This window comes from Miniopterus natalensis, chromosome 14, assembly GCF_054644295.1.
Source record: "Miniopterus natalensis isolate mMinNat1 chromosome 14, mMinNat1.hap1, whole genome shotgun sequence".
NCBI classification, from domain to species: Eukaryota; Metazoa; Chordata; class Mammalia; order Chiroptera; family Miniopteridae; genus Miniopterus; species Miniopterus natalensis.
In genome coordinates this window covers 10457852-10475310 of record NC_142094.1, presented here as the reverse complement: position 1 = coordinate 10475310, position 17459 = coordinate 10457852, and the positions used below count along the sequence as shown (strand labels likewise).

Sequence of the window (17459 nt, the reverse complement as noted above, 5' to 3'; positions counted from 1 at the left end):
CCTCCCTCAGGTTTGACATTTTATTTTCTCATTCTGCTCAAGACCATAGGCCAGCTCCCTACTGCGGCATCTTGGGTCTTCCACCTCCCCACCGATAGACGTGGGTAGAAGTGGAACCCAGACACATACAGCCGACGTGAGAGCTTTCCAGAGATTCACTAAACAGGGCTTAGAAAAAGAGGAACCATTAAAAAGAGTCACCTGTCCAGTCTGTGCTAATAAAGCACATTAGAAAGGTACACAATTGGCAGTAAACAATTTCCTTCAGCTGTTCACACATGTCCAGGAAAACTATTCCCTTCACATGATCAGACATGAACGATTTCTGCTCCAGTGTCTTCAGGTTCTGTGCAGCATGAATTTGTGTCAGAATGGCAGATTCCACGTCCATCTTTATTTTCCAAGTTGGGCTCTGTGAGTGCAGGTTTTTCAAAAATATTCTTTTTGCTTGTCTCTGGACAGTTCTGAACATAGATCACTCTGTTATAAGCCTTGAGTCTCTTCCACAATTGTACATACACTTTGCACTGAACATACATAAAAAGAAGTCCGCCAGTAAAGCCGATGGCCACCACCACCAATTTAGTCCAAAAGGGCCACTCTAAGATTCCTGGAAGGGAAAGACCTGGTTAGCCTCTCAGCTGACATTATTTAAGATCTGAAATAAGTAAAACACAACTCATGAACTTCCTATAACCCATGGATTCCCAACTCATCAAAGCCCGCTTCACTGAAGCGGGAGCGGGAGAGGGTGTCCACTGCTCTCCCAGGAGGCAGTTCATGGAGATTCTCTCTCCCCATTTCATCTCTTCTGACTGGGCTTTAAAAACTACTCACAGCAAGAGAAACATCCCAATAGGATGGCTGACTGCCTCACAGTTGGTGGCCCCTTCCAGAAACCCAGACACCTGAGGTCTGACTTGAAAATCAACCTGGAGTAACACTCACTCCTGAGACCCATGTGCTATCCAGGCTATTTCTGCAGGGGGCCCCATTAGTTCTGGGCACATACCTGTCGCCTGCCCCTGCTTGATTTCCTCGGCTGTGCGGTCGATGAGCACATATAAGGACCAGACCACACAGGTGATGGCAATGATGTGGAAGGTCACCGAGCACATGATCTTCCTGCGCTCGCTGGCTGTCATCTGCAACTTCTCCCACTGCAAAGAGAATATGCAGACGGGTTCAGGCTCACAGAGCACAGGCTGTGATGGGGAGAGCACTGGAGATGGGTGAGACTGGCTTTCCTCCCTCGCCCCCTCCCAAACTAAATGAATTTTCCCCAATACCCGTCATTCTCTTTAAACCATTTGGCTTCAATCAGGCACCAGGTACTGGTATTCTGTCAACAGCCAACTTTCTATGCAATGACAAGAAGCTGGGATCAAGATGAGCTATGAACCAGGACCAGCAGCCCGTATCTGCTTAGTGCTGCAAGCAGATCAGATATCAGTGGCTTGATAAGGAATTCTATGGTTTCAGTGCTGATGGAAACCTCATGTTGGCCCCAGAGCCAGGTGGCACATTTTAAGTCTCTCTGGCCTGCTGGCCAGCATGGGCAAGGGAAGGAGAGGGTGATGACGCCACGACACATTAGCAGATGGGTCACTACATCGTGAGGGTGATGCGGGAGGCGCTCACTCTTTGCTCCTTTGCTACTTTGGCAGCAACAGCTTGAACTCGATGCTAAGAGCTCCTGGTACAAGCAGTCTCTGCCAGTCCCATCTCCTCTAGGAACTCATTAATTTACTCCAAATAGCCAGATTTTCTTTTTCATTTATCGGTTTCCGAATGAGAAGAACACATAAAGGTAGAGAAAAAGAACAAAGTGTAAACACTGTGTATCCTCTGCCCGCCCCGGTCACAGCCTCTGTGGAGATGGTTCTATGCAGGAGAGGTCGAGAGTAGAGCCTCACAGGTGACTGATATTGGTCAAAGTGCCATAAGACTCACCTGAGACTCCAGCAGAGTAGGGGCCAGGATACTGTAAGTGCCATAAGACTACTTTAAGTAGTTTGTGCCTGACTTCTCTAAAGTCCACGCTGCTTCCTGCTCCAGGTTGATACATGTTCATTTGGCTTCTTTCCTAAAATGCTTTCCTGCCCCCAGATTTCCTGTTATTTCCTAAGACATACTCAGTTCAAGCCTCTCACACTCCCCTGACATGCTCACCTCATCTCTTTGGTGTACGCTTTTCTCGAGACAATCTGACCTCTGCAGGTCCTTTTACTTCACCTCCAAATCCTACTGACAGGTCACCTCAAGAGCTGCTTTGACACCCCAACATTCTGTGATGCTACTGCTCCACCTCCCCAAGCTCCAGCTCACAACGAACTCTTTGTCCTGAGTGCCTGGGTATGTTCTACCGCCAGGTGCGTTAGCATTTAATTGGCATTGTCATCTGATGATATGATTCCCTTCTCAATTTACATATTATAATTTAAGATAAAAACAAGTCTGTGTTGTTCCAGACAAACCTTATGCTCTAGACATGGAGAAGACACTGAACAGACCACGCTTCCGGGACATGCGTGCAGGACAGGGCTCCTTGCAGAGGAGCAACAACAAGGGCCTGGCCAGAGCTGCGCTTCCTGTACAGTCTTTTGTTCCCTTCTTTCCCACCCACCCCACCCTCCCACCTAAAACACTTCTCACAGAACAGACAAATAAAGGTACTATGTTGTGCTATGCTTTGTGCTGGGGAAAGACATTAAGCTCTAAAAGAGAGTTCTAATCAGAGGCAGGGCATAAAGAGCTAATCCATATAAAGTTAAATGCTGACTGAACTGTCAAAGAACAGGTCAAGGACCAAATGACTGACACAGACGAGCAAGCAGTCTCCATCTGAAGAAAAGAGAAAACACTCTGACTGAGAGGAGGGACTTGGAAATCAGGACCAGAAACAGTGGTCTCTGCAACGTGATTGTGCACACCAGCCCCTCTTCTTACAGCAATGAACAGAGGAAGCTAAGGCTCCCCCCAGGCCAGGTGCTAGCTCCTCCCGCCGGACACTCATCTCTGGCAGGTTAGAGCCCCTCCCAGGTGTCTGTGCACATACTTTTCTCAGCGGCTTCAGCTTGGTCTCCATGATGAACTCGTACTTGCAGAGCTCACAGCAGCGCGTGTCGGAGCTCTTGATCCACTGCTGCAGGCAGGCCTGGTGCACGAAGTGGAGGCTCCCTGTGCAGCGGCAGGGGGTGATCAGAGGGCTCTCTTCATCCCCTTCACAGTGACAGATCCTAGGGTGGCAGGGAAGCCAGGGATTACGAGCAGGGCTAATGACAGGGAAGATAACACTTCCGTGAAGGTCCATACCCCCAAAGAAAACTTTCAGAAACAAACACCACAGAATTAACTACAAGCACAAAAACACACAAACATAAATGAGGACAGTTACTACAGACTGCACATTTCTAGCTTACCGCACCGACACGGAAAGTCTGGGTGGCACTTGGCATCAGAGAGGAAGAAATGGTGTAAGAAATGACAAAGTGGTCACTTTGGGTAAGACTTAAGAACTTCTGAAAGACAAGCTTAAGGCAACATGGAACCATCTTCCAGAACTTAAGATGTAAAAATAATTAGAAAAAAAATCCTGTGTAAAACAAAACCAGCACTCCACCTTCCAAAATTACCACTGATTTAAAAAGACGGCCGGATGTGCTTTTTTTGTTCTCATCACTGACCTCACCTCCACACCCACAACTACACATTCCCATTAGGGAGTAACAGATACATCTCAGTACCTCTCCTGGACCTAAAAACAGTAAAAGGTACTGCAGTCTCATCTCTTTTTGCAGAACCACTCACAGCAATGAGTGAAAATTTTAAATCATTTGTTATATGAAATGTTCAGGGTACATGCAACAGGATAGAACTACTAACCTCGAGGAACTAAACAAACTTCTGAGAAACAAAACAGTCTTTCCAGCAGCTGAAGAGCAGGCACCTAGCCTGAAAGGAGCTGGGCAGAGGCCCTGGCCAGGCTCTCAGCTGTTTGTCTCTGTGACAGGGGTTTCTGATCCAATTGTTAGAAATGATAACAGCTGGCCCTAAGGAGGGGGGACTGGAGGAAGGTTAGAATGGGAAAGGCATAAGAGTGGTGATAAAAAGTGAATTCTGAGAGATTTGGGGGCCATTATCTCCTCCCACATGAAGGATGCTGCACATGGAAGAGATAAAAAAAGGACAGGGGAATTAGGGCCTGGATAGAGGTGGCTGCATCCAAGTTAAAAAGAAGGCAGGCAGGCAGGACAGCCTCTCCACAGGCAAATCATGTTGTAGGTGGAGCAAGGGGTCAAAATGAGGTTGGGAGGGGCAGCCAATCCTGAAAATCTAGAACATCAAGCCGGAATACTTCCTTTCTTCCAATTGCTTTATGCAAAGTACTTAACTTTAGTTGAGGAGAGTCAGCTTGACCTTTAATATGTGTAGCTTCTTCCTGTTTTAACATCTGTGAAACTATCTTGGGACCCATGTCACAGAAACTGGTTTTTCAAATGATATCAGTACTCCATTCTTCTGGAGAAACTATTAATCCACGATTGTCTACATCTGCCTACTAATTCATTTTCCTGAAACTTCACATATTAAAAGCAAGATGAGGCTACACAGGCATGGGGAGCAGAGATGGGCAGAATGGTGGTTCTTGGCAAACCAACCTGCAGGCATCCCCTGATGGGGACACAGGAGAGGTGGGGGGGCATTTTTCAGAGAGGGGAGAGGAACAATCCAGATCACTGTCCTTCTCCACTGAGCAGAGGGGTGCCCGCAGGGCCTTGCTCTTCGATCTTGCGGATGTGTTGTCCTCAAAGACGTCATCATCTCCCATGTCGTCAGAGCAGAAGCCCGTGCTCCCTGCCCGCCCGCTGGAGGACTTGGCGCTGTGCACGTGAGCAGCACAGCTCTCCAGCTCGTGGAACCTGTGCAGGCTGCTGGCACTTGAGCCACACGAGAGGGAGAACAGGTACCTGAGCAGTCGCCGGCTTCTGGAAATGGCCTCACCATCCGCTTTCTCTTCCAAAAGAGGGACATGCATACCTCTCTTGCCACCTTCCACCTCTGAGGCAGCTGAATGATTGGCAAGTAGGGATGAAACACAAGAGTGTTTGGAATGACCAAGAGGTTTGCAATTCAGTGTTCTCTTTTGTTTATGATGGAACCTGTTAATTCTAAGATGCGGATCTTGAGAGAGCATCAATCTCCCTTCAGAGCAAGTTCTTCCCACATAGTCAAAATTTCCCAAAATGTCCTGGGCCTTCTCGCCCACATCGTTTAGGGACTTTGAGAACTTTAGTGTTCTTCTGGCCTTGGTGTTCTTAGCAGGCTCCAAGGCCTGGGCCCATTCTGAGCTGCCGGGATCTCTCTTTGGTGCCTGCAGTGTGTCCTTACAGACCACTGTCACAGTGAGCCCTTGTGCCAGGGAGCTCGGGCCCTGAGAAGCTTTCAGGACAACAGCAGACTGCATGGGACTGTGGTGACAACACTCAGAAAACACTGCACTGGAACTGCATGCAGAGAACAGTGGGATAAAACACAGAAGTAAAAACAATTTTTAAAGAGAACAGACATACAAGTGAAGAAATGAGACTCATGTTGGTAACTTGGTGAGCACAAGCACATAGAACTGGGCTGACTGTTTAGAGCAAAGGCATGTTGACCAAGCAAATGAAACACTGAGAACCTGCAGGCACTAGTGCTCTTCCGGGGTGAACATGAACCACTGTAGCATCTGAAGCGAGTGTTACCTGCAGATGTCCTGACTGGAAGGTGTGACAGAAGAGCGAGAGAAGGCAGACACTGGAGCCGACACCAGCGGAGGAGCCCCGGCCTGCAACGACACACCTCCTGTCAGTTTCTAGGAGTCAAGAGGACTGTGAACACCACTTCCTTCTGAGGGAATGGGGGGAGATCTAGGATGCCTGCTAGTTCCTACTGCTCAATGAGTAACTTGTACTAGATCCCTATAAGCTGAGACAGAACAAACCAAACAGCACTCTTTTCTTGTATGGAGGTAAAAGTGTAGCCAAGAAGTATCTGAGACTCTGGAACAGCACCATCAACCTGAAGATTCACTGGTCATTTATTTCCTAAGCACCTGAATTTAATTAGTTGGTGCACAGGTCAAGAATCCAAGTACTACAAGGTGCATGGCAAAAGCGAAGAGCTGAGTGATGCACCGTGACCACCGGCACTTGCTTCCTGCCAGTAAGTTCCGGGGAACCCTAACCAGGGCTGGCAGGGTATGAGCACGCTCTCCTGCTCACCACCTCATGGTTGGGCCACAAAACCAGGCTGCCCTGCCAGAGCTCTTTATACAGAAAGGAGACTACAGGGCCACCAATCCATGGCTCAGCCTGTGGCCCAGAGTGGGGTGAACACAGAATGCTCCCAGGAGTTCTAATCAAAACAAATAGAGAAAATTTAAATTTGGAAGTACATGTAGCAGGAAGTCATGAGATAAGAGCCAGGGCTCTGAAAGGTCATGAGTAAGCCCAAATTAGGGAAAAGATCTAGGAGGGTGAGGAACCACCAGAGTGGTAAGAGATGTGGAAGGAGAGAGAGCAACAGGGAGTGTAGCTGAGCATAGGACACAAAACCCTCCCGCTACCCAAATTCCACACAAATGAAGTAAGTGATGCATGGCTTACCCTGCAGCCTCCCGCTCCAGCCTCTGTGGGCCCTGGCTAGTTCCCAGGCCCTCACAGCACCATGCCTGCACGTAAATGCACTCTCTCTCCCTAGGACAGCCTGAGTGAGAATCTGCTCCAGGCAGCCTACACAACCACAGGAAACTAGTACAGTTGTCCCTTGGTATCTGGGGAATTCATTCCAGGACTCCCTGTGGACATCAAAGCCCACAGAGGCTCAAGTCCCTTACACAAACTGGTGCAGTGCTTGCATATAACCTATATTTGCAGAGAGGCTGCGGCATCTCACTTCATTTGTGTGGAATTAGGGTAGTGCTCGGCGTGTCGCTAATTCAAATTTTGCTTTTTGGAACTTTCCGGGATTTTCCCTTGAGTATTTTCAATCCTCAGTTGATTAAATGCACAGATATGAAAGCTATGGATGTGAAGCCCGTGGAGGCGGGAGGCGAGCTGTACTATGAGTTTGTTATTGAGAGCAAGCCCACAGCACTTCTCTGACCTTCCCGAGGACCACTCCAGTGGCCCTCAGCCCTGCTCCTTGGGGAGTCCCACTCTGGTCCACAGTTCCAGCTGAGGTCTGGCCCCCACTTTTGCTAAATACCACCCCCAAGGGTGCACTTTCACCCTGGAACTCCAGCCACAGGACCTCTGACATCGGTGAGCCACCAAGACAGGCAGCACCATTGTCCAGAACCTCTCCCCTCCCCCATCCTGCAAGCATATCAGCCTGGAGAGAACCAGGGCCGGCACACAGGTATTCACTGGACCACTGTTTCTGCTCCTCAGCACGGGGAGTAACATTTTTAAAAAATGTTTTTATTGATTTTTAGAGAGAGAAGAAGGGAGAGGGAGAGAGACACAGAAACATCAATTAGAAACATCACTGATGGGCTGCCTCCTGCACACCCCCTACTGGGGTCCAAGCCAGAAACGTGGTCATGTGCCCTGACTAGAATTGAACCGTGACCTCCTGGTTCCTAGGTTGACGCTCAACCACTGAATCACAATGGTCAAGCAGGGCCTAACAATTTAAATCCAACTAGGCCTGAAGGCACCTTCTCCAGGAAGTTACGACATGCTGCATATATGCTAAACCATGTGGTACTCCTCAATTAGCACATCTTCTGAGCCACCAGAGAATCTGCATCTATTTTCTAAAAGAATGTGCATATGAACGCTGGGTATATTTTCTTTGGAAGAATTACTGGTCAAAATTTTTAAGATTCTAATGTTTTGGTTTTTTGTTTTGTTTTTAAATTATTGGTATTGTAGGGTTTTTTTGTTGTTTTTAAACATATCTTTATTGATTTCAGAGAGAGGAAAGGAGAGAGAGAGAGAAAGAAAGAAACATCAATGATGAGAGAGTCACTGATCAGCTGCCTAGCCCGCAACCCGGGCATGTGCTGACTGGGAATCGAACCCCGATCTCCTGGATCCTAGGTCGATGCTCAACTGCTGAGCCACGCCCGACCAGGCTGTTGTGTTTTTTTTAAATATATCTTTATTGATTTCGGAGAGAGAGAGAGAAACATCAATGATGAGAGTGTCATTGACTGGCTGCCTCCTGCACGCCCCTGAATGGCGACTGAGCCCGCAACCCAGGCATGTGCCCTGACTGGGAATCAAATCTCAATCTCCTGGATCCTAGGTCGATGCTCAACTGCTGAGCCACACCTGGTCGGGCAAGATTCTAATGTTTAATTTATTTGGAGACATGAAAATGATCCCCCCAAAAACCTGTCATGACATTGTCACAATTCTTCCTGAACAAAAATGAGGAAGGGGGTGTCTCAGGACCTCGTGGACATTACACTGTTACAATCCCACTGCTGAAGCCACCCTCTACCTGGCAGCCATCCCCAGCCTCATTGGTGGGGGCTGCTCTGCCCCAGCCTGGCCAGAGAGCAGGCACAGGCTCTGCTGTCCCACCTCTGAAGATGAGCACAGGGCCTTTATTGTCACTCACCAGGGGGAAGGGGCTGAGGGCAGCTGCACTAAGGCCCCCAGCTCCTGACAGCCTGTTGTCTGACATTCAGTCCTAACCCCATTCTATGGCAGAAAGCCTTCCTGAACTTCTTGCTCCCTTCTTTTACTTCTAAGGGTGACCAGCTCTGTTCAGCGTCTGTAGGCAGGGCTAGAAATGCATCCCGAAGGCCATGAGCTGGTCACGCTGTGCTGTAGAGAAGTGAGAGTTGTCACCATGCCTCCCTAAGTAGACTTTAGAGGAAGGGAGGACAGGAATGTGCAGCTACATTCACATCCTATCTCCTCACTGTATGAGATCAGCTCTCCTTCCTCAATGTTGCTGGGTCAAGTTTAGTAGCTCAGACTGAGGTCCAGAAGAATGTGCCCTGCCATACAAGGGAGGGAAGGGTGCACTGTTCCCCCAGAAGACAGGGAATTACCTGGTCATCGTGTTCCCTGTGGGATGACATGATCTCTTGAAACCAAGTATACTTTCCTGTATTCTGAAGGTAAGAGAAGGGAACCCCTGTGGGAGGAAAGTAGGATCTTATTGGGAGAGCGAGGCTCTGCCAGGGTCAGTGTACTGGGAGGAGGCAGGGCTCAGATGGGAAGCTGAGATCAAAAGAAACTGGCCTGTCTCTCCTGTTCTGACCTTCAAGTATTCCATGTGAAAACGGGAGGTCTGGGATAACTGTTACATGACACGCTAGGGGACTGCTCAGAGGGAGGAGGGAGAGCACAGAGCAGAACAGTCTGCATCGAGGAAGCAGCCTGACTGTCCAAACTGTGGCAGGACTGGTGACCACTTCTCCGCAGATTCCTCACCAGTGTCTCGTGATGAACCCACACATAGTCGTGTCTGTACCTGCAGCAGAGCATCATGCCTAGGAGGCAGAGGCTGTAGTCCTAACCCTGCTCTCCGTCTGTTAGGAAACAGGAAGTGTCTCAGCGTCCTCTATCCTCGGTCCTGCCCTCATTCATCCTCTCCAATCCCACAAAAAACATCACGAGACAGTCGGCATAATGTCCAAACCTCGACAAACCCCCCAATAACAGAAAAAAGTCTCCTTTCACATTAGATCATGAGGTTTCAGGAAAATTCTTAAAATCTACTTACTGTAGTTTTACATAAATACAAACCAACAAAGGCCTTATCCTGACTGACTCCTCCAGTAAGAGTGGGAACGAGCAAGATTTGTGGGGCCGTCAGCTCCCAGGAGAGGCTCCTTCTGCCATCAGCTCAAGAGCAGCACAGGATGCGTTCAGGATCAGTCCATGTGGATGCGCACAGAGTGCAGCTAAGCAACTGGCATCATCTGAGTAAAATCTATCAATCTGCCAATGAGGACTTAAAACACTGGCCTGCAACAATGGCAAAAAAGTGAAGCTTACAGCTTCAAATATTGTTCCAGGGTCAAACTGTCAAGAACAAGTCAAGCAGGGGCTAGCAGCCTCTACTCAGAGACTCAGAGCAGGGAGACAGCCTTCCTGGGAACAGGAGGCGGAGCAGCATAGGGGAGGCTGTGAACAGCGCTGGCCTCAAGAGAAAAGGTGTCTCCGTGCCATACCCACTCCTAAGAGCACCCTCTCCCTCCACAAGGATCAAACACAGGACTGTTACTGCTAAAAGGTGTAAAGGTTCCTAGTAAGAAAATGCAAACGTGTGGAGAAAACTTAGGCTCTCTGCTCCTGAAGTTCTTGGCTGGTTCTCAAACAAGAGACCTGTCATGACAAGGAATGTAAAGCAATCTCAGTACAAACACTTTTTATAAAAATCCCCCTTTGTAAGATGTTGTCATCAATTTTGCCAAAACAAACCCCTGGATTCTGTCTAGGCCTAAATCCCAGCGGATCTGATTTCCTAAGAATGACAGACTGCTGGACCTTTGTTCTGCTGTGCTCAAGCCACTCAGGAGTTGCCTTCCCTCCCATCAGGCTCATATATATACTGTTAGGCTCACACAATTCTGTTAGAATTTCATCCTCACGCATACGGCAGCAAAGGGCTGGAATAACCTCAAAGCCATAGGCTTGGGGACAATGTGTCAATAAAGGCACATTGACAGAAAGGAATGCCAGGTAGTCATTAAGAGGTGCAAGCTCCTGGTGCCCAGTGATGGTAAATGGGGGGAACAGCAGAGGGGAGAGCCACACAGTGCACACTGGCACGTGCACACTCTCTAGCAAGGCTCCTAACAGTGGTTCCTCTGAAACATGGAAGAGTAGTAGGCACCCTGGGTGGGAGGACACTGACTTTTCATGGAGACCCTTTCCAACCATTACACCACTTTTACCATAACAGGTATTTCCTAAACACAAATTCATTTTTAAAATAACATGAATTTGAAAGTTTAAGAAGTAAAATAAAACTACAAAAGCACAACCAACTGTAATGATTTTCCAATTCTGGAAAAACCAGTAACGAAACTGATTTAGTAGGTCATGAAATACATTTTTTAAAAAACGAAATAAAATGTCTGAGTACATCTGACATCATAAGGATTAAATCTTTGGAAGGAATATTTTCTTTCAGTTGTATGTGTGAGTGAACTGAGTTTCAATGTAAAAACTACTTATGAAGGATAATGGTCAAAATAATTTGAAAGTCATTACATATCTACAAAGAAAATACAACATATCAAAATAAGCACAAAAGTATGGCTAAAGAGAGAGCTTGTTACACTGCTAGCACAGAGATATCAGAAGTGATGGGCTCTGACAGTTCCTAAGACAGGTCTTTCCTCTACAGTCTACATGGGTAGCATTTGCCACCTGTGTTAGATTTCTATCTCTGTGTGAGAAATCATCATAAACTCAGTGGAGTAATACTACACAAATGTATCATCCGACACAGTGTGATGGGGTCCTCTGCTCTGGGTCTCCCCTTTTGAAGGTTCTGGGGAAGAATACACTTCCACGTTCATTCAGGTTGTTGGCAGAATGCAATTGCTTGCAGCTTTACAACTGAGGACCACGTCTCCTTGCAGGCTGTCAGCAGGGGCTGCCTTCATTCCCATCAACCCTTCCCCACCTTCACGCCCACTCTTGCCTGTGATCTCTGATGGCCTCCAGCCACCAGCCAGAGAAGGCACTCTGCTTTTAAGAGCTCATGTGATTCCCATTCAATCAACACGACGTGATCATAGTAGTGACACCTCATCATAGGTACAGGTTCTGGGCATTAGGGTAGGATATCTTTGGGAGATCATTTTGGAATTTTTGTTTACCAGACCATCTTACATTTCCTTCCTACTCAGCCGGTTACTACCTGCTCCTGTGCTCCCACACTGAGATAATAACCTGCCCTCATTGCCAGCTCAGGAGGCCTGACTTCATATAATAAAGTCAAATAAAGTCTCACTTGTTTAGACACTGCAAGGTATGGACTGAGATTGCATTTCGTGAAACTTTCTGCTTAGCACAAATGTCACTCTGTGAAAACAAAGGTTTTGTTATGAGAGACTCTGATTTCTATAAACACCCATATGTATTCAACTTCAAAAATGAGCTATAATTAAAGGAGGAGAGGCCAGTTCTGTGGCTGCTCTGATGAAGGGCTGTGCCAAGAACAAGTTTACACAATGGGAATTAATTAAAATTAGCTATGTAAGAAGTACACATAGAATATATACAATATGGGATTCATGGAGGAGTGTGCAATAAAAACTACTGTATTCTAAAATGATTTCCATTATAAATGACTCTCAGCAAGTAGGGCTAACACTGAATTCTTTTCTTTGGTGGCCTTTTAGAGAGTTAGAATTACATGAACAGTAGTACATCCTCAGGAAAAGCAGGGCATATATCACAGCATCGCTGCAGGCAAGGCAACAGCAGAAGGGACTTTCTCATGACTCATCTTCCAAAGCAGGTCTTTAAGCTGCTGTTGAGGATCTTGCAAATATAACTTGTTTTCAATAAATTACACTGAAGACAATGATTTCTGAAAACACATGGCTTCACATTCCCCAAAACTATAAATGTAACCACATAAAGATCCAAAATCACCAGAAATAACAGTGAAAGGGCTGTGTTTCTGGGCTATTTAAGAGTCAAAAGGACCCTTTACTCTTACTAACTTCCTGCAAATATAATGAAAAGACATTTTTATTTCCAAGATTCTCCTTTGAGAAAATTCTGGGGCAATGGCAAAATCACTGTTTTTTAAGTTTAAAGTCATTCTGTGTTCTGGCACCACTCCACCAAGCACACCACCTCCCAAGAGCTTACCCTCTTGGAATAGGAGTTTAATCACTTAAAAATTGGGTCAATAATCCACAGGGCTGCTAAAAGGATCAAATAAAATCAGAGGAGATGCAAAATGCGAGCACACCACTCCAGGAATACCTCCACCGTGAGGCGAGGCTCCCCTGTAGAAGACTATGCTGATGATCTGCAGAATAAACTTGTAGGCATCTCTGCTATAAAATGTCCTTATTCCAACAGAGGTGACCACAGGCCACTCACCTGGGATGAATAGAGTTTCTGCATAGGCTGCTCATCTACTAAGTAAATCTAAAGCCGGACAACACGACTGACAGGAACATGGGAGACAAGAAAGATGACCCCAAACTTAATGTGAGGGTCCTCCTCTAAAGCCAAATGAGTCAGGTGAAAAAGAAAACCAGTAATCTTTTTAAGCAAAAACTCTGCCCCCAACAACATAAAAGAACAGAGACCTGCTTGAAACCCCTTCCCTGCCCCAACGCCCCAACCCGGCACTCAGCACCACAAATCCTCTGGCTCCTCCTAGAGATGCTCCCACACCCCATCCAGCATGACTGGCCCTTCCTCAGGTCTCCCTTCAGAGGGCTTTTTACCCCTATCAATCACTCTCCTTGTACCCTATTCATTTCTTTCACAGCACTTCTCAGGGTTTAGAAAGAGGTATTTCTAGAACAATAGTTAACTCAGAAGCTGCTGCTGCTCGGCCTAGCAGAGTACCTGGCACAAGGCATGTGTTCAACGAGCTCTTGGTGAATGAGTAAAACAAGTCCGCTCTGGAGTGATTGTCTCTCTATCAAAACGTCTAAAATGGAGGTGCCCAAACTTGTTGATCTCAAGACCTCTTTACACTCTAAAAAAGTATTGAGGCCCCAAAGAGCTTGTGTTTATATAGGGTATATTGATCATTCTTTACTATGTTAGAAATTTTAAAACACAAGGCCACCAGCACACGTTCCATTAGTGTCAGACAGAAGATGCCACATCACATGCCACTTAGTCCCTGGAAACTCCATGCACACTCATGAGGGAATGGAGTGAAAAGGGGAAATAATATCTTAGTGTTATTATAAAACTGGTTTTAACCTTGCCCCCACCTCAAGAGTCAGAACAATATTTTGAAAATTGTTGGTCTAAAGTTTTAGCCAAAAACCAAACTGTAACCATCAAAAGGAAAAAAAATATAAAAATATAGTAAAACTTTGCAAAAGGTGAGCCAAATAGCAAACCATTGTCCACAGCACTCTTTAAGGACCCAAAGTGGGGCTACATGCGTTGGAGTCATAAGACGCACACTACCCGATGTGCCGCCACTCCTCCCATTCATTCCCTTGTTTCTGTTGCATGAAAACAATATCTTGTCTTTGGGATATTGTTTTCTTCAGAATGAATTAAAAAAGGTACATTTTGCCTTACACTTAACCCATAAGTCTGAGTAACTGTATCTGTCACTAGTCAACTCTGTACTCAGAAACAGAGATGCAGACCCCGGTCATGACAGATACACCGTGGGGTGTGGCCAGCAAGCCTCCCTCCTAAGGCTGTGTGACAAGTGACAGTCTGCTTTATCTCATACCTACAGAATGGCAACAATAACTAGAAAACAGTCATGAGATCTAGGAGAATCATGCTCAAATTCACTGAGATTTGCTTGCCCAATAACAAAACAGCAAAAATTTTACTGCTCATTAAACTTGCCTACTCTGACTTCTACCCAGGAATATTGATGAACCAGAGGCACCTAATGCTCATGGTGTCTGAATCAAACTATTCAAAGTTCTAAGCTATTCGACCAGATACCAGCCCTCAGCAACTGCCAGAGCCTAGTAAGTCTGCTGCTGCAGGGAGGAGGGCACCCATGCTCCAAGCTTCATGATGGATGTCTAGCTTACCACTCCTTTTTCCTTGGTTAAGTGCTGCCAATCACGAACTTGCTCAAGAAGCTGTGTCACCTTGACCAAGTCCAACTCCCAGTGCAGAGTGAGTAGGTTCCCTCAGAGTGAATTAACTCCATGTCTGTGTGCTGCCCATTCCTGCACGCAAGCTTCCCTGAGATATCAGCAGAGGCTCTAGAAAGCCCAGCCCCTACGATGAGCCTGGCCTAGGCGATTCCTGGTACCTAAAACAACTCCAGCAGGACACTGAGTTCAAGCCTCCTCAGGGAATTCCAAACTGCCTCTAAAGGATTTTAGGCCAAAGTACAGTGGTCCTCACAAAAATGTCCCCAGCCAACACGGTCCTCATTACCCCTGTGACTAACAGGGCTGCGAACATCTGCCTTTCAACTCTACCTAAAGTACTCGATTTCCCAAGCCAGTGACAAAGCAGTTTTCTACCACCGTTTAATGCCATCCTGGCTGACTCCTTTTATGTCCTGCTCTTAAGTATCTTCGCCTCAGCCACACCTTTCCTGAGCAGCCCTGGTTCCTTGTTGTTTTCTACCTTAGCCCCTTGTCTTTTACCTTTGTAGTAATGCTCTCCACCTGCAGTATTTTACAGAGGTCTGCTTACTACTCTCTTTGTATGGTCCAGCTTTCAAAGCATAATGTCTGGTACAAGAGTTAAGTGCTGGACAAAACCTGAACTCATGCAACCCTCATAAACACTGCACTGGGCCTCCCTGTGTACGTTACAGATGAGGGAACCTCATGCCAAGCAATGAGACAGCCTGCAGGTGGGGGCAGTGGTGATATAATACCCCTGGACAGGGAGTCATGTCACCTCACGCTGACGTGGCGGGCCCTCCACGAGCAGCCTCCACAGTCACCCGAGTCCACCCTGCAGCCATCCTCAGCACCTCCTTGCATTCTCCTTACTGGCCCACGCTCCAAGTCACCCTGGGAGTGATGACCATTTGAGAGACAAAAAGTATGCATTACACCCTACAACAGAGACCCCACCTCACGCCCACCCTTCAATACTACACAGATTCCCAAATCCCTTTGTCTGGCAGAGCACTAGTTAACAAAGGGTGGAATCAGAGCCAGTGGTACATGAAAATAAGCATCTTTAAGTGCATGAAAATAAGGAAGAGTGTAGGTGGCACATGGGGTTGCCAAGCATGGAGAAAATGCAGAGCTAGCAAATCGTGATACCTGCACACACGGCTTCCTGTGGAGACTGAGTAGGTTGCTGCTAAGTGCACATGTGGGTCTGCCCCACTCAGAGACAGTGTGGAACTAGCAAAGTATGGTGGAGCATTCCCATCCAGAGAAAATATGGAGCTAAGTAGGTCATTGGGACACATGCACTTAGAGCAGCCCCATCCAGACCCAATTCTAGAAACACGACAATTAAAGCTACAGGGTGCACTGTGAGTGTACTGTGCAGCTCTGCACACACTGGGAAGCCTCACTAGAATGAGAAGAGCAAGGAAGCATGCACATACCAGGATTCCCCACCTGGAACCCACTCCTTCTGGCCAGGTGAAACACCAAGTACATTTCATGCATCTACCCCAACTACAACTGGCCTGCCAAAACCATCCAGCATACAGTATACACAGAGGCCACTATTTCATGATTGGGAGAGATAGTTATTTCATCTAACTCATAGGAACAAACACAGAAAGTCAAACAAAATAGGGAGACAGAAGAATATGCCCCAAATTAAGGAATAAGAAAGAACCCAGGAGAAAAACTCTAATGAAAGGGAGATAATAACTTCCCTGATAAAGGTTTAAAAGAAATGGCCATAGGATGCTCAACACACTTGAGAATAGAAGAACTCAAAGAGCACTTCAACAAAAGATTAGAAAATGTAATACAGACCAATCAGAGACAAAGAGTGCAATTACTGAAATGAAGACTATATAAAAAGGAATCAAGAGCAGATTAGTTAATACAGAAAAACAGATTAGTGAGCTGGAAGACAGAATAGTGGAAATCACCCAACCAGAATAGCAAAATGAAAAAAGAGTTTAAAAAAATGACGACAGAAGGGATCTCTGGGATAACATCAACTGTTCTAACATGCAAAACGACAATAGACAGGCTCAGTTAAGGTAAAGATTGACCTTTTGTTAAAGAAGATACTACCCTACATGACAGGACTACTCTCCATGACTCGCTTTTAGTTAGCAAGTTTTAATATCCGATCATCTTGTGTAGTTACTCTGAGTTTGTAAGGCTACCATGCAGACCTTCCTTGAGCTTGTCAGGTTTACTATCAGGCCCCCTTTCTGTCCACACTGCCTTTATGTCTATTAATAAGAACTGAAACCATAAAAGCCCTAGAAGAAAACATAGACAGTAAACTATTTGGCATTAGTCTGAATAATACCTTTATGGATATGTCCCTTAAAGCAAGGGAAACAAAAGCAAAAATAAACAAATTGGACTTCATCAAAATAAAAATGTTCTGGAAACCAATAAAATGAAAAGACAACCTACTGAATGGGAGGATATATTTGCAAATAAAACATCAGATAAGGGGTTGGTATCCAAAATATATAGGGAACTCCTAGAACTCAATTACAAAAAAATAAACCACCCAATCAAAAAATGGGCAAATCATCTTAGATCTGATTTGGCACATCAAGGTAAGGAGTTTGAATCTTGCTTTAAATGCAACAAAAGTGACTTATAAAAGAAGCATTGTGGTTCTATTCACCTGGTTGCT

The 17459-nt window shown here is 46.2% G+C and overlaps 1 protein-coding gene across 4 annotated transcripts in view; it reads right to left on the bottom strand.

Moving 5' to 3' along the window:
• MARCHF8 (membrane associated ring-CH-type finger 8) overlaps window positions 1–17459 on the bottom strand; it is a 117772-nt gene continuing 100313 nt past the window's right edge. For 3 of the 4 annotated variants that reach the window (XM_087824262.1, XM_016200870.2, XM_016200871.2), the window contains 5 exons: window positions 5748–5830; window positions 4662–5507; window positions 3059–3239; window positions 1013–1160; window positions 1–610 (listed from right to left, as the gene is read on the bottom strand). In XM_087824262.1, the coding sequence (XP_087680388.1) occupies window positions 309–610; window positions 1013–1160; window positions 3059–3239; window positions 4662–5507; window positions 5748–5830 (1560 nt within the window). In that variant the 3' untranslated portion in view covers window positions 1–308. The remainder of the gene's footprint in view (window positions 611–1012; window positions 1161–3058; window positions 3240–4661; window positions 5508–5747; window positions 5831–17459) is intronic. The other variant, XM_016200874.2, reaches the window with a different exon arrangement.